The sequence below is a fragment of the Numenius arquata genome, chromosome 12 (assembly GCF_964106895.1).
Source record: "Numenius arquata chromosome 12, bNumArq3.hap1.1, whole genome shotgun sequence".
Lineage (NCBI taxonomy): Eukaryota > Metazoa > Chordata > Aves > Charadriiformes > Scolopacidae > Numenius > Numenius arquata.
Window position 1 is genome coordinate 30,381,523 of NC_133587.1, and position 21,699 is coordinate 30,403,221.

Sequence of the window (21,699 nt, forward strand, 5' to 3'; positions counted from 1 at the left end):
GAGTTAGCTAGGTCATTCAGGTCTTCTATTTCGCCGTGCCAGGTTTGCATCAAAGAACTTTTTTTTTGTTGATGTGACATTGATGCCATTCAACTCCAGCATGAAACACTGCCTTTGGTCTAACAAAAACAGCCATGAGAGTCACCATGTGGCAGCCATATCCAACCAAACTATCTTGATTTCCAACGGCACAAAAGTGCAGAAATGTCAGGCACCTAGGCGTATCAGCGCCAGTCAATATAAGGCTAAGGAATATAAAATTTCAAGGGCACGGATGAAGCTGTCATCTTTTAAAATTATTTTGCTTCCTTCACTGAAATAATGTACATATCCACAGCATACAAATTATGTTTATTTAATATGAAAAGCAGACCTTTTACACAGTGCAACAGAAGACAAAAATGTGATTGAGAAAATAAAAAGGTAGTTGCACTTCTGAATTTTAGTAAAAATTTATGCTTTCAACAATGCATCTATGATTTTCTTATTTGTCATGTTAGAGGATGTATTTTTACCAATATTATGTAAAGGAACTTTTCAAAATAGATCTAGTGGAGGGTTAAATACACCAGTCTCTTAAATATACCAAAAGAATTTTAGACAACTAGCTGAACTCTGCATGACAGCCACTTTCCTTAAGACCAACTACAAATGACTCTGTTACCACCTAGAACAGAATATGCAAGATTAACTCCTTATGTAGAGCTGTCTACATCTCAGCACTGCAACCAAAGACACTGCTTTGCTGTTTTAACTGAAAGTCCAGAATTTTTCTTCTGGAAAGAATGAGGTTGTAAACCACACAAGATGTAGTTTTACTATGAGCTAAATTAATAAGCTCTGAAAGAGATAACGATACCTCCTGCGCTAGGATTTTAGTGTTAGCTTTTGTAAAGCTGAGAAAATGCAGAACTACAAGATCATAGATGTAAGCCAAGAAAACAGATGTATTTTCATTGTTAAAGTACAAAAAAGCTGTGAATTTTGCCTTTGGTTATTTCTACTTTTTGTTAGTTTACATGCCTGTTTTAGCTTCAGGTTTTCAAATGAACTCAAAACTCCATCAACAGAAACCGGAACTTTGCCCAATTTCAGTATAAAACCAAGCATGACTTAGTTAGATAATGTAACCACAGGAAGAGTATAAATCATAAGCTACAGCCCGAGAAGAGAAAGTAACTCGTGAGTCAAGCTTCGAGTTTACTCACTTGGGTCTATATTTAATCAAAAAGCTCCATCTGTTAGACTGAAGTTCAGGACCGTGGTAGGACTAGAATCCAGGTAAGCTTTAATCCACTTTTGCTTTAAACAGTAAGAATTATCCAGAGATATTGTAACTGCCATGAATAGGTTGGAAATGTTGCATTCCACAATCATATCAGTTAGAGCCCTGATAAATAAACCAGATGATGTTACAGCTTTGAATGTAATTTGAATTAGAGGAAACAGTGACTCCAAAATTCCAAGCCATCTGAAGAACCAGAAGAAAAGCAACGGCTCCGCAGAAAGTAAGTCTGACGTCCCACTCTGTTAGTTTGATTTGTGTGAGCTCAATACTTTTCTACATAAATGCTTTTAAAAAGCCATTAATAAAAATGCAGTTATGACTTTCCAATTGATGTACAGTCATCTCCCATGACAAAAGCATTACCAGGGTGGATTTTGAAAGAGCGTATTGATTGATTCCTGGTGCCTACCTGTCTACAGGTGAAGACTTTGAATTCCGTGGTTTCTTCACTTGGGCATACAAGGCTTCCACTGTCTGCCCTTCCCTTGGGCTCTGTGGTCGGGTGTTCAGTGTTATTGTGCCGCTACTTGAAGAAGAGTCATAGGAAGCAATCCCAGCGTACATTGGGTCCGCATCACAGCCAAACGTCCGGTTAAAATCCTGTATCTCTGCATAGTCACGTTCACGAGCTTGTCTCTCTCGAAATTCTCGAGTTTTTGCTTGAATTCTGAAAAATTAAAAGAAGGCTGAAACTGATTTTTCCCTCCCCAGTCGTTCGAAAGCAGCAGTTAGCAGGTACTTAGGTAGTCCATCTTAATGAAAACCACTGAAGTGTTTGTTTCCAGTTTCAGTTTGTCACAGAGTCTCAGGTTTACCTTGGATATTGAAGCCTAGATCGAAGCAGTGCTACAATCAACAACAGTCTTTAAAGAAGTCTGATATCCACTGTCTTGCTTTTTTTTCATTATTAAGTTAAATAATGACTAGCCATAGCTATTGGTAAACAGAATTTAGCTGCTGTTTCATGCATATTAGGATGCCTGTGCTATTACCTGACCTGTCTGAAAATGGTCTGGCACCATTCATATTGTACTGTACTCCATCGAAACCTAAGAGATTTAATGGTTCTAATGCCTGCTTTTAGAGAGGAGTTTTAATTTTCTTGGCCCAATACTACAAAAATCATACTTCTTTCAGAATTTACAAATTTCTTAAGGATAAGACACACGTATATATTTATGTACGCATGCATGTAGTAAACAGCAGAAGTAGATTCTTGTATGATTCATTTAAAATATGCATGTTTTGTTTAAAAAGTAAACAAACGGAATCTGGCACCTCTCAAAAGTAGGCAGTTTCTTTTCAGAAAGTAACAACATGTGCCTTATACTAAAGTTACAAAGGAAAGGTGATTCTGTACTAGGGTTTTGTATCTAGGTGCACTTGTTTAGCTGTATGATAAAAAGCGACAGATAAAACCAGATGACATTTAGGAATCTGACAAACACAAATTGAGCACAGGTCATATTTTCAAAAGCACACAAAGCTATTACAAAAATGTGATCTGGGCTTCAAAGTTTCTTTGGCATTTTAGAAAACGTGATGTATCACACACACATGCAGAGCGCATTGAGAAAACCACAACCCCCCCAACATTGTCTCCCCAGACCAATTTAATGCTCTGTCATCATTGCAAAATGAAGCACTCAGCTGTCTCCTCCCTTCCATTAGTAAAATGTGCTCCTTTTTCATCTAATACAGCCACGGCTACACAGTGTGACAGCACCCATCCATTCAGACTACAGCTCTGGGCACCTCTGTCATGTGCCGTTTCCAAAGACAGCTTGTCCACCAAATTTTAACCGGAGCAGCCTACTCAAAGCTTCCATCCCTTTTGAAAGCCCGCCTTGTCTCTTTTGAAAATAGAAAAGCCTTAAAGTGAGGTAACTTTGATATTTGGGGAAATTTTAAACACAATCAAGATTAGTCTTTGCAAAATGAAAAGGGGCTACAGAAAGGGCGGGATTCAGGCTGCAGTTGAAGATGTCAGAATTTCGGTGCCTGCAGTAGCTGAGGTCACACCCCCAAGGTGTGCAGGTTCCCTTTACAGCCCAGGGAGCCGTAAGTCCACGGACTGCAGTTATGCAGCTGCCACGCCAGTTGCTGTGTCCTAGCCTGAAAGCAGTCACTCTATAGACACTTGTGATGCTGTTGTTTAGGTCTTCCTTGGGAACTCGGACACCCAGCCTTGACTCAGCTGCTCAAACATAGGTGGCTATGGCCACTTGACGTCCCCAGGTGATCCTGCTGGACTCCAGCTACTGGCCAAGAAGGAATCCTGTAGGTCCTTGTCACATCTGCCAGCCCTTTGCTGACAGCTCAGAGGCTGCGATAACTCAAATGACACAAGACGTCTGTGTTCAAGCATGTGAATCCAGCCCTGAGCGGGTACGTGAACATCTAAATTTAAGTGTCTTCATCAGACTGAGTCCCAAGTAGCTTGTTCTTTCTACGCTAACAGAGACCGCCATAACAAAAGAAGGAAATAGGAGGATGGCTTGAATAGGCAGACCTATTTCCCCCCCAGATCCTACAAATATTGACCAAGGATACTGATCTGGGATACAACTGATTGGCTGAACTCCCTTCAACAGCCAGTGCCATCTACGTTGATGGTTCAGTGGTTCATTCACATGCCCCAAGTTATACCTCAGCATAATTCCTTTTTTTATGTCTGCTACCACCGATCTGTGTACCACAACCCTCATTCATATTCAGTCACAGTGGAAAGAAAAACAACCATACAAAAAAAAAAAATGCAAATAGAAGAAACCTGAGAAAGTTTAACTTAAACCAAATAAATTCTTAATTTTTCAACTTCGCAAATACAAAATTATTTTCTTTACTGGTTGCTTTTTATTTTAATAGAGAAATTGGAAATGAAAATGGCAACACTATTCAGCTGAAAGCATGTTCCTCCGCAACCTCAGCAACATCAAAATGGAATTGTTTTTTGTTTAATTTACAGTGAAAGATGGCTCGGGTTTAAATCCAAAATCCATTTAAAATTTAAACTGTGTTTCTGCATGCCTATTTTTTAAATAAAAATATATTTTTTTACATTGTCCTATACTGCAAAGCTGTAATTCAGAAATGTTACAACCTTAATCACTTGGAAGGTACCTATGCAGAAGGAAAAACAGGCCTGAAAATGACCTCTGATTGTTGATTCCTCTCTCTGCAGGTTTCACTTCGAATTTGTACTCCTGTATTAATTACCCTGTGGAGGAATGCATTTGTCTATTGATATTTGTTCTCTGAATGGGAGAAGCAAAGGAAATCAGAAATTTCCTAGGCATTGGTAGATTTAATTTTGATTTCAATGGACGATGTGTTATCACATACTGGAACGCTGGCTAACACCAATTTGAGCAAAAAAAATCCATGTATTTTAGTTAACCAAAAATTCAGTGTATGAAATCTGACAGTATAGCAATAATGTGGCATAGAATAACCCAGTCAGAAGAAAACAATGCTATCTGAAGTGCTTATAAAACAGAATTACTTGGTGATAACCAGTCATATTGGCCTTAGTGTTACACTGACTGCTATGAGAGATGCTGGTGAACTTATCTAACTTTTGACCATGAATATCACATCACTCTCCACAGGTGCAGATATGAGTGCCCTCCATTTCATGTCAACCAACTTTTCTCGTGTATCTGCTTACCGGCTATTTAATGCATTTGGATGCAGCACCATTTGCAGAAGGAACACTAAGATTTTCCCACGCATGGTTCAATGAGGGATACTTATTCCTGTTCAAGTGGGAGAGAACTGATTGTTGAAGTGTTGTGCAAGCAATTATGTTCACATCCACCAGGAAAATTTTTAGAATATTTTCTACAATTGCTAATACAATGTGTTAATACAAATACGTAGTATTAATCAGAGTCTAAATGCATTATAGATCTTATTGTTAATTATAACCAAAGTATCCAGAACCATTTGCAGTAAGTAATATTTAACAAAGGATAACCCTAAAGTGAAACTTTCAGATATCCGACTACACTGGCACCTAAAATGTTCTAATTTTTTTCTCTTAATTAGTTTTCTGTGCTTTAAGTTTAAACCACTGTGCAAGTCCTATCACTTTCACATGACTAAAGTATAGGTATTCTGATTTCTTAACATATTTTTGAATAGTGTTTAAAATACAGCTTTGTTTTTGCCTTCTCCAGGACATACTGCATTTAAACATTATGTCTCCAAGATTAAAGGAACCAAAATACGTGGACATGTTCTTGAAAAGAATAACAGCTATCAGCTCAATATTGCAATTACAATAGTTTTTAATTCTGAATATATTTTTGTATAAGAAGCCGAACTGAATGCAATGCTATTTTTTATGCTGACCCCCCTCTTTGTGCTTGTGTGTGTGTACGCATATATGGCCTAAATAATTTGTTAGCATATACCGCATTAAGTATACATATGAGAAATGCCAGTGCAGACTGTAGAGGGAAGGATTAAAATGATTATGCAAGCAGAGTGTGCAGCACAGACGAGAACCTGGAATTTGCTCTGTACTTCAGCCCTAATCAGCAACACTCCCGGTACTGAAGTCTAGTGTCTAGAAAAGTGTTTGACCACAGTGCTTTGGTTGCACAATGTAGATGTGTGTATTAAGCTGTCTTCACTGAATTGTATTCCTTCACGACGTGGCACAAAAAAAATGCATATGTCTGAAATTTCAGATCAGCTAATTTTGAGGATTTATGGCCTTCCTACGGATTTTGTGGGGGTTTAACAATAATATTAATGCTTAACATTCACATAGCTCTTTCCATCTTCAAAGAATTTTGCAAAAACTGCTAATCTATTTTGCAGTGTTTAAATGAAACTGAACTTTTAAAAATACAAAAGCTATCCCAAGAAGTTTCTAAACCCTTCTCGCTGAAGTGTTAATACTGAAAATGACAACAACATATTGTCATGCTTTTGAGACTCAAATTATAACGTTCAGTAAAATATAAACTATCCTCATGCATTTGTTTGCCATTCAATTCAAAAGCTAATGATAACTACTTCAAATGACAATATTGTTAGCTGTAGAACTTCCTATAATTGTTAGAAAAGCTTTTCACTGCAAGCTAATCCAGTAATGATAGACATACCCATTGTATAGCAATTCCTATGCACGGGAAAGGGTGGTCATAAAAGTAAGGGAAAAGCTCACGCGCTGCCATCTCCAGCCAACAGCTGTCACCTCGTTCCCTTCTTCAAAACTCTGTGAGCGCTATTCAGCCTTCAGATGAAGGCAACTACCATTTTAGATACCTAAATTTAGGTGTCAACATATGTTTTGGGCTTCCAGAAGAGTTGGTCAGGACACAGCCACATCAGGCAGCGGCAGGCTCCAGAGAGCAGTTCAGATGAACAGAGAAATGTGGTCATTTTAAGGTGAAGCCAAATCCTTCTCCAGGCTCCACCAACTGTGTCAAGTACATCTCCTTTTGACCACAAAGGGCATTTAGTCAGGTAGCTCACACATGGATACCAAATTAATCATATTACTCTGTAAACTGAATCCCACCCCAAACCAAATGTTTACAGCAGTTCTGTCTGAACTAAACTTTAGCTTTTTTCCAGCAATGGAAAACACAAATCTGTGGTGTTGGCAGAGCCGTTGTGAGTAAAAGTGAATAAGCAAAGGCGGGAAAAGAGGAGAAATTGACCCTAATTTCATGTAGTATTAGGAGTGAAATTATAAATATATTCCCAATCCCTTGGGAGCTTCAATCCCTTTCAAAGGATTTTTTCACATTAGTGATTTGGATCCTTGCAAAAAATCACCTACTTATCTTAATTGATGAACACAGCATGGGAAGGATATTCATGGCTAATACATTACATTAGCTGTTGCAATGGCAGCAATGTCCTCCCCTAAGAGCAGAAACAAAGTTGGCTGCTGCTTCTGGTGTTCAATTGCTTGGTCAATTCAATTAATCCTCCTGCTGCTGCCAGGATTCAGCAATTGCCCAAGTGATAATCCACAACCTCGTCTTTTCCACTGAGGCTCACTCATTTACAAAATCAGCATCGAACGCTTGCAGTTTCACATATGAGATGGCTGACAATGTTTATTAAGGATAGAAACAGCATTGTGTAAGGACAGAAGCTAAATGACAAGCCATTCACCACTGCCAGCTCTCAGTTCTTCTGCCATCAGACTGGCATGCGTCGGGATGATGGATTGAAAACAGAGAAAAACCACGACACATCTATAAAGACAATCAGCTTGTTTAGTTAGTCAGACGGGATGAACACAATCGATCCAATTTTTGCCAGATATTGTTTCTAATAAAGAGGTCAGGAGGTGCATTGGCCAGTAGCCAAATCTTGTCAAATTTGTCCCCTCCTCCTTTGCTAGTGAAAAATACCTTGCAGGCACAGTGTGCCAGCAACTAAGCCAGGTCTTGCTGTTTCTCCTCCCCTTCTCAACTGCCTTCAGGGCTTTAATGGCCCTTTTTCTAATTTTTGGCAATCAAGTCAATATGGGAGTTTGTCCTCTCCTGTATTTTTCTTTGACCTTTGTCTGGACCCAAGTAGAATTTTTCTGACAACTACTCTTCTAATGAGGGTACCTTGATTATAGGCATTACTGTGATTTCCCTCTGAACCGGCATATGACACTTAGCTTTTCTTATCATGATTAGAGCTAGTCAGTTATCACAGTTATAACCACCTCTCAGCAAAGCCATCTGCTTTCCTGGGAAAATCACTCTAAAGGATCATTCTGCACAATGGATAATCATGGGCAGAAAAAGCAGTAGCTTGTAAACAAGACAGACATCTCCTCTTCCTCATTTACACACACACACACATTTCATTCAAAACTTTAATATATTTATAAAAAAAAAAGTCAGAAAATACTGCTGGGTAAATATAATTTTTAAATTGGAAAGACTGAGACCAACCTTTTTCAAGTTATTAAAAGAAAAAAAATTAACAGTTCTGCCTTATTTCCTTTATGCATGCACTTGTGGCCAACTGGTTAAATATGACTGTCCTCTGATCTCAAACACATGAAGAAGCACATACAAAATATGGTCGGTTTGCTATGGATAAGCACAAGCATACAGGGACAAAATCAGAAAGGCCAAGGCACAATGTGAAAGAAAAGTAGCAGGGAGGTTTAAAGATAACAATAAATCATTGGGTAATTGCATTAGCAGTAAAAGGAAGAGCAAAGAAAAGGTTGCTCCCCTGCTCAGTAGTGAGGGAACGATATTGACAGATGATGCTGAGGAGACCTAAGGCTTAATGGTTTTTTTCTTTGCATCTGTCTTCACTAAAACGGTTGATTTCAAGCAGGTGGCCAGCACAATTGATACGGCCACCAATAACAAAAAGATCTCCAATCTAACAGCAAAAGAAGTAGCTAGAAACTGGTTAAGCTAGTTAAGCTAGTTGAACTTCATCCACACACACAACTGTCTGAGGCACTCTCAGACCTTTTTCAATAACCATGAGAACCTGTTGAGGACAGCTGAAATATTGAAAGACTAGAAAAAGTCAAACATCCCTCGGAGGAGGAGGGGATTTACAGACTCATTAGTTTAACTTCAATCCGCTTTGAAACAAACTATTGGTAAGCACGGAGAAGATAATGGGACGAGCAGTAGTCACCATAGATTTATCAAGAACAGATGCAGTCAAGTCAGTCGGATTTCCTTCCACAACACAGTGAACGGCCTTGTGAACAGAGGACAAACAGTACATCCCAGGCTAAGAAAAGCAGCAACGGGATGGATGCAGTGCATTGAACCAGGCAGCTCCAACACAGTACCTAGAGAGTAGCTCTTAGCAATTCACAGTCACGCTAGATGGACAGATTGAGATATTTTTCTACACGGATCTCTCTCTGAATTTACTCAGGTTTTTCATTATTAATTAGGACGCTACTGAATCTGCAGAAAACCCAAATGAAGGAACTTTGGAGGAAAGGATTAACATTTTAAATGTTCTTGAAAAATAGACAGAATAGACTTCAAAAATAGAATTAACTTCAGTAACAGCAATTGGAAGGTAATTTGCATAGTTGGAATAATTAAGCATACCAATTAAAAGCAGGGGAAAAATCTGTGAGTTGCTTTTTCAGGAATGGATCTGGAAGTTCTACTGGTAACCGATACTCACGAGTCAGCAATATCAAGCTGTTGGGGGAAAGAAAAAGACAGAGTGGGGCAAAACAGCAGTCTTCAGCTACATAGGGAGGAAAAGAATAATGTTTTCCACCTCTAATGCAAGTACTAGGTATTTAAACTGCAGCAAAAACAATTGAAACTAGATACTGTGGGCAGGGGAACTTTCTAATGAAAAGGTAGTAGAAGAGATTGCCATGGGAAGCTGTAGAGTCTACGTCATTAAAAACCGAAAAAACCCCAAACCCCAGGAAGAAAAAAATATTTTGTAGGAATGGCATACACAGGAGATCCTACCTTGGAAAAGTGACATGATCTCTCTTCCAGATCTCTAATTTTACACCTACGTAGAAGTTTTACACACGTATAATTCCTACATATTGGTTCCACAACGACAGAGAAGTATAACAAGGACTACATATAACAAGCGAAAAAAAAAAAAAAAGCTGTCCACCACCTCGAAATTAAAGAAATGCATCTACACAATCAGACAGTCTTAATTTTCTTCCTCCTTCAACAATCACAGTCTATCTGCCAATTAGACTATGTGATAGTACTTAGTGTCTCTCTGAAGTTCCCCCCCTCCTCAAATCCCATATGCAGAAGAGATGCATGAGAATTTCAAAAAACCCTTAATGAGCCACAACCCAGGAGGGCTGTAGTTAAAGAAAAAAAAAGAAGGTGACAAAGGTGACAAGGTGATTACTACAAGTGCCCTAATACATTAAGAAGAGAACAACATGCTCTTAAGGAGTTTGTAAAGAAGGCTATTAAAGAAGGCAGTAAAATACAAATGAAGATGAAAAGAAATGAAAAAAATGCAGGAGAGAAAGTAAATATTACATGTATCACCAGATGAAGTGCAAACACCAACTTGAAACTAAGTGACATTGATGAAACTAAAGGAGATACCAGAATCATCTCCTCTAATCTGGTGGAATCTCTCGTGTATTTCACCCCTAACTTTGCTTATTCCCTGACCTTCTCGATTCATCCTTTGTCTTTCCAAAGTGAAGATACATCCCCCTAGCAGAGTATCTCAAACCTCCTTTCTTGGACCTTGAAGTAAACAACTGAAAATCCTTGCTTATTTTGATTTAAAAAATCTGTAAATTACCACCTTCCTTACATTTCAATGGTGCTTTTTAGACTACTTGCCAGTTAACAGTCTGCAGTGTTTCGGGGTGGAGGCTGTGTCTGCTGTGTTTGTTTAAAGATTATGTTTCAACCAAAGCCAAATGTATCAGGTACACAGGCAGTGTAGGTCCTCCCATCTCCAAAACAAACACTACCATGACTGAAATTTTCTTTCCTTATTTTCATGTCTGATCCAAGGGTCAGTGACCCCAGCAGTGGAGGATCACCCAGATGGGCAACTAGGACAGTTATCCTGCTGGGAACCACATTGCATCAAAGAACGTCATTGCTGTCTGTAAGCAAAACAGAATTTAGTTTTTCTTTTGCATTACAAAACTGGCCAGAAGAGATGATATTTACATCTATGACAAAAGATATCTTAGCTCTAATCTCCTATTTAGCTTTTTTGCTGGACTGAAGTAGAAAAGAGGAGGATCATGAGATTCAGCTGTTGCTCAAACATGACTTGGGAGAGCTCCTGCTTCCATCCCTCCTCACTTTAAGAGCACTTGTTTCCTCTCACCCACTTGTCTTAGCCCATTTCTTCCCCTAAAATACATTTTCTTTTCCCGCTGGAGAACAATGCCAGCAAGGAGCACCGGTGAGTAACATCTGAATCCTGCAGCTAGATGCGTAAGGAGCAGCTGCTCCTTTATGTGCAAGAAACAAATGACACACGCATATGATATATTAAATAGTACTATATATCACACCACATATCAAATCAGCCATTCCCAGATCCTGCAGGCAGTAACTGGAGGTCCAATTACAATACTCTCATCAGTTGGTTGAGCTGAGCCTATCCAGCATCTACGCTCATCTAGCTGAAGTAACAAAAGCAGGTATGAAATTCTGCTGCTAGCTCTATTTCAGGTCCATTATCCTGTTTCTAGAGTACTATGTACGAAGTAGCCTAATCCTGAAGTTGGAAAATGAAACAGTCTGAAGTGACAAAAAAAATACAACGAAAAACCTCACAACAAAGCAAGGGATTATGTGAATCTTATGCGCTGAAGTTGAAAGAAAATGGAAAAAAAAAGCCACCGACCCACCAAAAGAGAATATAGCTTTTAAGTCAGTATCTTTGCTCAGGACCCACAAATTAGCACCCACAATACCTCTCAGGATTCATTTCACTGAGAGCACAAATCTACAGCATGGCCAGAAACAGAGCCAGGTTTCTTATAACCCATTAAAATGTTCGTTCTAGTAACTGGTTACAGAATAAAAGTTCCAGGTGTGGTGCAGAGGCGGGACCTACCTGCCCGTTGTGAATACATTATTAGGTGTCTTTCTAGTTAGTCAGATACTTGCTGCGGTATCTAAGAGTTAGAAAAAAAGAGCAGTTTCAGTGCCTTATCTCACTGTTAGAGCCCTGTGGTGCAGCCTGGAAAATCTGATGGGTTTTCAGTTCTGTTCAACTCAGCAACAGTAAGTTCGATTAAGTTAGTAATTATGGTATAGCTTTTTTAATTCTCAAATTAGTATTTGTTACAGCAAGTCTACCCGTAAGAGCATAGTTTACGGCACATCAGAGGACATGCTGCTGCCTTATCCTAAAGTTCTCAAAATTCAAAAGTGAAACAACGTATTAGAGCTCTTACTTAGAACTGAAATTTCTAACAGAGTGCTGAACTCACATGATCTGCAAGGCGCCTTAACCAAATTTGTAACTCAGAATATTATAAAGACCACATAAATGATGTTTTTAAATATATGGCAAGGGACCTGGCCAGACCTTGCCCAGTACAGTGTCTTGAATCACTGAAGAGGTATAATAGAGAAAATATACTTTTAGCACCATGTCTTAAAATCTCTACATTTACAATATGTAGCTAGAGAATGCGAGGAGCTTTGTTTAAAAAACTACCTCAGCAACTATTACTCCACAAAAACTTCAATTTACATATCTCCCAGAGTCAGTATTTTCATGAAGTGGAACTGATCTGAAATGTTTTTCCAAAGCTCAATATTCTCATGCTTCATTTCTGTGTTCTGTGGTACAAAAATTACTGCCATTGATTTGTTTTTACGTTCTGCACCCTCATCCATTATGTAAAAAACCACTGCCAAAAACAATGCTACAAATCTCAGTGAAACTGGAATACCCCTTGACAAGCAGACCCCATCTCAAAATAAGTAAGAATGAGAAACACATTGCTCCGATTTTCTGATTCACAGAGGAATTTTTTTCTCTCCTTTCTTAAGGGCTGGGAAGGGGGCAAGAGTTTTTTCACAAAAGATTTTACACAAGTCACTTTAGAAAATATTTACATTCTGAATGTTTGCAGTAATAATGGATTTAGAGGTAATACTTCTCATGAAAGCTGTTAAGTGGCATCAAAATACAGCAGCAGCAAAACTAAAGCTGAACCTTTTTGTTATTTTAAAGACATAGATAATGCTTAGGCTATGTAAGAACCAAAAATCCTTTCCCTATCTCAGTATGTTGTCTTTTTTTTTCCTAAAAGTAAGATGAAACTGTTTGATGAAAATATTTTGCTTAAGGGGAAGAAAGTTGGGGTTTTCCAATAAAAATATTATGGTCTCTCTGGGAAATCTGGAAAGACACCAAGAGTGTCCTGCTGTTCAGCCCCCTGCTCCATCTGATACTTTAACAGTTCCAGATGGCCTTTACTACAGGATGACCTCCCCTCTATTCTTTTATTATGACCTTTGGGTCACAAATTATCTATAGGATGCTGCTGTCATTCTGTAAGACACTGTTGTACTCTTTCATCTAAAGAATAAAGATGCTTAACATTAAAACTCATCTTTGTTAGGCTGACCTTCCAATAATGATCAAAACAGACAGTTATTCCAATCAATGTCACTGCTGGAGAAAATATGTTTCATTTTTTGCAACACTGACATTAAGAAACCAAGGCACGCTTTTAAATCAGATCACTTTTGCAATTCTACTTGGCTGGAAGCGTAGCGTATTATACTCATTTAAAATATCAAAAATATTGCTGTAACTGTTTTGATGAGTTATGTTGATTAAAGGGATGTGGTGGGTTTGTTTTTTGTAAGTAATTGATGTAAACTTCATTGATAGGAGATAATAAAACTTTATGTAGGTTTTATTAATTATTTGTCTTTATCATCATAAATGCAACACACTGAACTTGCACAGGAAAATATAATAAATAGCCCCAATGTACTAAATAAAGTAATAAGGTTAATTTCTTTCCTGCTGTCAGTAAATTCATGTTAGCAGTCTCTCGTCAGCTTGACATCAATTAATGATTTTAATTCCAGACTCTTGTCACAGTACTCACCATCCTTTCGTCTAATTAAAATGGATGATGCATGATGAAGGGAAAACACAAGACTTCTGTTCTTGTTGTAACATTTCTATTCATTAGTATACTTTTACAACAAAGGGCTTGTGGCTTTAATGGCACTAGAGAAAGATGAAGAGAAGTTTATTATATGTTGGAGATAAAGACCCTTATACCCTTAGGAAACATACAATACAGGAAGCATTTTATGGAACGACCAAATCCTTCGGCAAAAAATATCAGTGTTATTTCAGCTACTAATGAACAGACAGAATGTTTCACTCTAAATTTAGGAAAAATCGTTACGTGAACAGCACACACTGAAACTGCAGCCTGGTTTATGTTTGAACCAAAAATGTTGTCAGCCTATTGATTGATCTTCAAAAGTAACGCCAAATCTACCAGTACAGAGACAAATGCCTGATCCACCTTCCCCAGACGGTATCTCTGCAAGACCAGGACCCTCGGTCATCTCTCCCACTCTTTCTGCCATACTCTGGCAGCTGCAACAGCATCGCCTCCTGCCTCCAACACTAAAAGCATCTCCCCAGTTCCCATTACAAATAGAGTTTTCCCCCAGTTGGTAGCAAGGCGTTGAGATGCGCTCTGCTGTGGGAAGCCCTGGTGAAGTTTCCAGCCTGGAGCACGGTTTCAGCAGTACGTGCCATCCCTTCCTCCCTCCCCAGTGCCCGTGGCGGCCGCGCTACCGCCGTGCCGGCAGCTCCCCCTCCCGGCCCCGCCGCCCCGGCCGGCAGCCGCCGCTCCCACCGCACCACCGGTGCCAGCACTGGTGACATTTGCACAGGCGTGGGTAACAATAACAGCAGAATTATGTAAATTTAACTCCCTTTGTAGCCTACATGAACAAAAGGCTAAGTTTTCCAAAACAGACTGGGGGAGAATGAGCAAAAGAAGCAGGTTTCTTTTCCAAATGATAACCATAGGTACGAAGAGTGGTATTGCTTTGCTGTGCGTTCATCTTCCTCCAACAAGCATAGCAGAGATTGGAATTGGACAGCTGCTTTTTCAGAGCAAAGGAAGGCCCTGGCTCCAAAAGCCCCCATCTGACTGCTCCGTCATCCTCCCAGCATTTCTGGAGCCTCTGTCACAGCACTTTAATGCTCTTCCAAAAGGTTTCTCCTAATCTCCTCAAGACTGATCCTCGCAACACAGGTGTTTAAGTACCTGATTTTGCATCCATTTCAGTGGAAGTTGAGGAAGAATACAATACCAAGATTAATACTTTTATGGTAACCGAGAGATTTATAGAATATTAGTAAAGCTCTTAAGTCAGTGTATTAACCAAACGGAGAAAATATCCTGTAGACTCTTCTTTTAAGAGGAGGAAATACCACTAGAGGTAGATTAAAGCATAAGCACTATTTGCCCATAGCTGGGATCACGTACTCTGAATCATGAGATTACATTAGAATTGCAACTTTCATCTTTTAAGCATTATCTAGCAATGAACCACGCTGGATACAGCTGAATTTGTTGAAAAGTTTACAAAGAAGTATGTTTATTTCATTCCTCTGTTATTTACTACCCGGGTACAAAGAGTAGAGCCGTTTGGGTTGGGGAGCACTTGGCTTGCTAGAGGAAGTCAGTCCAAGGCTGAAGACAGGGCTGGCATGCATGCCCTTGCCAGGTGGGTGCCAAGAACTGCACGTGCCCGAGCGGAAGAAGGGCAGAACACAGGCAAAGGTTTTTGACTTGCTAAAGATTTATTTTGTTATGAACACGGAGCTGCAAGGAAAAAAAAGGAAAAAAAAAAAAAAAACAAACCAAAAAAAACCCAACAAAAAAGAAATCCAAGGAAAAATCCAAGGGTGAAAGAGGAAGAGATGAAGGTAACAGATCTGCTGTTAGAGTGATGGCTCTCTCCAGCAATGGCCACCAATAAAAACCAGAAGGCAAAAGCAGTAGGTTTTCTGAACAATTCTGTCTTTACATCTTCTAAGAAATTGCCTATACTACAGGGTCTTGAAGAAGTCAGAAAACATTTCCAGGCAACCAGGTTGCAGGATACCAATGGACACACTGGCTACTTATCAAGAAAACCCTATCTTGGGAGGCCCTCGAAGACCAAATGTAGAGAGTTTCTAAAGTGGACAGGTCTGTGAGCTTCCAAATACTTATATCCAATAGCACAACAGAAAGTGACCATCTGTATGAAAACTAACGGTTGTAACACTAATTCCTCTTGGTCACTGACAGAAGTTTCAAAATCTGGTTTTAAGTCTATCCTACAGAGCAATGCCTGCATGAAACTATAAGCAATTTGAAGCGTCTCTGAAAGCTCAAGATATCCCATGCATCTCCAATCTGTAAAATCCAAGACATTACTCTTAGGAGAATGGGCCAACCACAGGTGCATTGGAAGAGTCTGGAATTGGTAGAAGATGTTCTGTAACAAAACCAAGAAGGGTTCAAGACTGTTTTTGCAGTCTATCTGAGCAGATGTAGCATCTCAGTGGTATCCAGTTTTAGTAGTTCAGTGATGGACACGATGACAGCATGGCAAAGAGGGGCTCCGAGTTAGCATATATATAAAACAGCTGTGATTTGGCACAGGAGTAGAGCTAATTCAATTCAGATCTTATTCGACTTCCTCAAGATGCTGCAGTATAGTCTCTTTCTTAGGAGACACAAGGCAAAGTTCACAAAAACCTGCTGCTAAATTTTGTCTTAAGGTTTTGATTGGTGCCATTGCTGGGGAGAAGCACCTTTCCTAACAGCACATTGGAACCCATGTGGATCTTCAGATCATTGTTTGGCAGACACTCAAGGGTAATGCAAGCAGATTTCTTTCTCTTGAGTAAACCAGCGTTAAAGAATAGTGACACGGGGACAATGTCCTATGGCCTTGGATGAAATGTTAATCCAACATTTGGAGAATTTACAAATAGAAAGCATTTTACAGCAATTTTGGTAAAATTAGTGGGTGGTCTCCTCAGACAATGCTCCTAATTGTTCCAGTATACTGTTTTCATTGAAAGCTGCCTGTATTTGCAACTAGATGATTTCATTTTCTGTTCAGAATTACTTTAAGATTGTCAGCAAATGCATATCATATACAGCTTGATATATGCTCCTTAATAAGAAATTATTATTAATAATATGTTTATAAAAGGCAATTTTATTCATTTCAATCATGGTAAATTGAAGAACATTAATTTGCTTATTTGTCTCATAATCAATATGAACATTACTTTTAAGACTTTAAAGAAAATACTATTGTAAGCACAGTACTATTAAAATTATCAAGTCAAGGCATAATAATTCCATAAAATTGTGGGCATGATTGATTTTTTAATGGACCATTCACTTGTTCTCTGACCCCCTAAGGATTTTTGCCCCTAGCCTCTCATACATAGTAAATTCATTAAATCCAACCTATTTCCCCAAAGTATTGCATCATTATAGAGGTATATAGTATGAAACACCAAGTAAAACAGAGCAAGTGAATTGTACTGCTAAAAACATCGAGGGGGAAAAAAACACAGAGAACAAAGTTAAAATAGCAGCCATTATGAACCAACACTTGTTAAGACAGTAATATTTTACTGTCTCCCAGTAAGCATTTTGAGGGATTGTTCAGTTAATTTGCAAGAGTACTCTTCATTAATAGCATGTATCTAACATCATTATTTTACAGGATCAAAAGGAAACTCTCTGCAATCTAACTGCAAAAATATTTAGTCTCTATGGACCAAATCAACATCTGAAATTTTTCAGAAACATAAGGAAGCACCTCACACATTTGGTTGCTATTTTATTGTCTTTTATTAGTTGTACATGCCACTACCCCAAAGAACTTGCATTCTCTTATAGACATAACACAAAGGAAAGCAAATACACAGTTAGGGAAAGAGAGTAACGGGAGGAGGAGGACCCGTGTTACGGTAACATCAAGCTGTTACGAAGTTCTGGCACATGCATTTTCTGCAGTTTCAGTGAACACATAAAATTGCTTTTATGACACACGAGGAGTGAGATTCCAGGAAAGATTCAAATTGGTTAGCATAACTTGATGGGCAGGGATTAGGAATTTGCTCCATGCATTGAGGGCTATACAAATAATTTCATAATTCTACCTTGGTACCCAGCGTGACTATTGCAACCTCTCTTACATCACCACATGGACAGTCTATACTCTCACCATTCTTACTGAGAGAGACAGAGACACAGAGAGACAGAGAGAGAGAATGAAGAGAGAGAAAACATTACTAACTCAAACCTCAGGTCTTTCTTTGAATAAATGTATATGACTGATTTTCTGGGGATGTAAGGTTACTAAGAAACCCTCCATGCTGGGCAAGCATGGGTTCAGCACTGTGAACGTGTGGCTAACCTTCCCCTTGCCCTGAGCCGGCTGGAGCCAGGGAGGCAGCTTTCAATGTCTCTGCACCCTTGCCGTGAGTTTATCCACAATGTGGCTGGTCTGCCCATGCCTAAAGGGAAGCTGACTGCACAAACACCATCATATCCAAAGTCACTTATTTCCTTCAGTTCCGGTATTCCCTCCCCTTTACCATTTAATCTGAAAGCACATAACTCTTTAAAACAGGAACAAATTTAGAGATCCTGCTTGAATTTTGTTTAAAAAAAGGGAAAATAAAAACCAATCAGGCAAGTAAAAAACAACCAAGCACTGCGATCCAGCCACCCTCTACTGTCAGAATGGATGGAGAAAGACATGAATACATTTTTATATCAATTTATGCTAGTATATCTGTTAAAGAGTAAAAAATTTCCCATAATGTAATCCAAACAGATGGTCACAGGTGATAAAGTTTCTGCAGTTTAAGAAGTTATTGCTGATCTTTAGTAACTAATAAATGTATACTCCTAGCTTGCCTTAACTGTAACGTAAATCACTCAACCCTAAAAGAACTGAAAGCAAGCCATTTCAGGTTTAACTCGGGAGACTAAACAAGAGTTACTGTGGCTCTGCTATTCCAGTGAGCTGTCAGAGTGATGAAACCACCATTTATAAACTTCTGTTCTCACCCGCAGAAGACCAAGGTGTATAGAGATGATGGTCAAAGCATCATTAGGACTAACTAGTCATACCACCTGTACAAGGAGAACAAAATTTCCCTCCGTAGTTCCTGCTTCAATCCCCAATTTATGGCTAAGCTACAGCATAATATTTAGATAAATCATCCCAATTTATAGTTCACTTTCACTGCTAAATTTACCATTCAGAATTCAAAATTTGTAACCCTTCAAAGTTCGTCTCATTACTGAAGGTTTGTCTACTCAAAGAGGTCTTCTCTCCACACGCATCTCCGAGTACTAGTTAATTTACAACCTAAGTTTTCCAAGATTTTGACTAAAATGATATAAGAGATACCAGAGTGTAAGCCCCAATATCTAGGGCTACAAGAGACAGGATAAAAAGTAGATTGGAAGTGTTGAGACGAGCGTATGACATACACATTATTTAGGGTTTTAATGTTAAGGGAAGCTGACAAGGAAAAATAGAGGTACTCACCACTCATTTTTACAATTAGCAGTTTAATATACATATCATTTCATAAACATTCTGCATGACACATAAATAGACTGAACTCCAGTGACAAATATACTGATAAGTATAATTTTTAGGGTTTTTTTCTGAATATATCAATGAAAAAACTAGATATGCAAGACTTTGAATAAAAATACAAAACATATTTCGTTCTATATAAATATTTTTTTTCTGAAAATGTCAATAAAATCAGTTATAGAATGTATAGAGAAAACATTTCGTATTATTACTCCAGTCTCCTAAATAAGGAAAGGAGCTCTGGGTCTATATAAGATGCTTAGTGCAGCCAAAGAAGCTGTTGATACTAATGTCCAAAATAAATCCAGCTTTGTCTTGTTATTTAAAGTATATAAACATATCAACATTTGGGAAATTTCATCAGTGAAAATTGAACTTCAGTTATTTAACTTAAAAAACAAACTCTCTCTATCAAGGTTTAAGCAAATACTGAAGTCTACCTCTCCTGTTCTTGCTTCATTCGTATTCTCTCCTCTTCTGAAGTAAGAGCTTCCTGCACTTTTATTTTACCAGTTTTCTCACTCTTGTCATCTTTGCGATGTTTGCCAAACCTGTTAATAACACACAAAAAAAGAATCTAACTTGTGAAATGAACAAAATTGTATTTTCCTTTTCCATTGACAAAGAGAGTCCTCCAAGAAGGGCTGCTTGGAAACCAGGAAGAGAAAGTACAAAGACCTCAGAATCTCAATTTTTAATATTTTCAGGCTGCTTTTGGATTTTCGTTGCATAGGGATTTTTTTTATTTTATTTTTATTTCACTCCTCTTAAAAGTTTATAGAATTCCTCACTAAAGAACAGAACAAAACAAAACAAAAAAAAAGTGGAAGACATTCCTTTTTTCTGCCAGGATTTTGGGGTCACTATTCTGAAATACACATTCAAACAATGTTTTAGAAATTACTCCACACTATCACTGCCAAAGAACACAACTCAAGTTTACATTAAATGAAGTCTTTCACATATGAACTGCAACAGACATTGTGCTGTATGTCTGACAACTGCCCCACAGGCGGTACCACCCTCCGCACCCACCCCACAAGAGCAGTTTCACCACACAGTGGATACCATCCAAAAATGGAAATTTATTCTTTTTCAGCACCAAGGTTTTTTTAAAACTTTGTTACTCGTGACTGGTTTCCCCCAAGGGTGTTCCAGTGCAAGGAGGGTGAGTGGAGGGTTGGATGGAGCTGGCTGGGCTGTCCCAGACAGAGCAGGATGCTGCCAACCCAGAGTTTGCCCTCCTCACGTCTCCTCTTCTCCCCTCTCAGCTACATTTCAAGTATTTTAGGTTTCTTCCATATTTGCACATTCCACTGTTTTATTTTAGACTTGCAGGGAGAGCACAGTTTGGCACTTGAGATACTCAGTTATTATTAGGACAAAATTGCGTGTATTTCTGAGATATTTCAGACCTACTCTGAAAGGAATGACTTTTATATAGAGCGAACTAAACAATCATATAAATATAGCCCTTTAATACATCTAAAGTTTGGATGATAATTTTCTATTTACGGCAGAAGGAATAACACATATCTATTAAAGTGTATCTTATTATAATACGTACCTTTTAAACCCGGGATCATTTATCATGCCAAAGCAGAAAGAATTTTACTTTTTTTTATTCAAATGCTCAGATGAGAGCTGACTTGACACTTGTGGCACTCCATAACCAGGTTCACATCAAAAGTGAAATGAAAGCAGTGAAACGTGCAAAACACCAGCAACGGTGCAAACAGGACACCCCAAATGCTCACAAACAATGCAATAAAAGACAGATCTTAAAACTTCCTTCTGACCCATGAATGTAAACTGCTTAAAATATTTAGAGTCCACCAGGCATTTATAATATTTTCCCTTTTGTTCCTGTCAATTCTAGTACAAAGCCGTTGTGTGGGCTGAAGATGTACCACACAGCGACCCTGCAGAAAGATTAGTTTCTGGCCACTCGGTCAAGAAATATTATAAGACTGCATAATCATGTTTATGGCTCTTAGGGCAGCTGTTTAAAAACACAACAGCACAAAAGTACAGTGTAGGAGCATGTACACAAACTTTAGAGTGCATGGCTGTTCTCCACAGTTCCCAGATTGCTTATTTCCACAGCAATTTAGGCATATGAAAACTAAAATTGTTCATTAATAATCATCTGAAAAGGGAAAGGCAAAGGACATGATAGGGTTAAGAAAAACAAAATACTACATAACATTAAAGTCTCTGATTTTTAATATGTTATATGTAAAACTGACATACTTAAACTCGGTGACTAGAAACATCAGCATGTATCTT

At 38.5% G+C, this 21,699-nt stretch overlaps 1 protein-coding gene across 10 annotated transcripts in view; it reads right to left on the reverse strand.

The window, feature by feature from the left end:
• Positions 1–21,699, reverse strand: part of PARD3 (par-3 family cell polarity regulator) — a 458,715-nt gene that overhangs the window by 99,472 nt on the left and 337,544 nt on the right. For 7 of the 10 annotated variants that reach the window (XM_074156981.1, XM_074156979.1, XM_074156975.1 and 4 more), the window contains 2 exons: positions 19,851–19,961; positions 1,698–1,955 (listed from right to left, as the gene is read on the reverse strand). In XM_074156981.1, coding sequence (XP_074013082.1) covers positions 1,698–1,955; positions 19,851–19,961 — 369 coding nt within the window. The remainder of the gene's footprint in view (positions 1–1,697; positions 1,956–19,850; positions 19,962–21,699) is intronic. The other 3 variants (XM_074156982.1, XM_074156980.1, XM_074156978.1) reach the window with 1 other exon arrangement.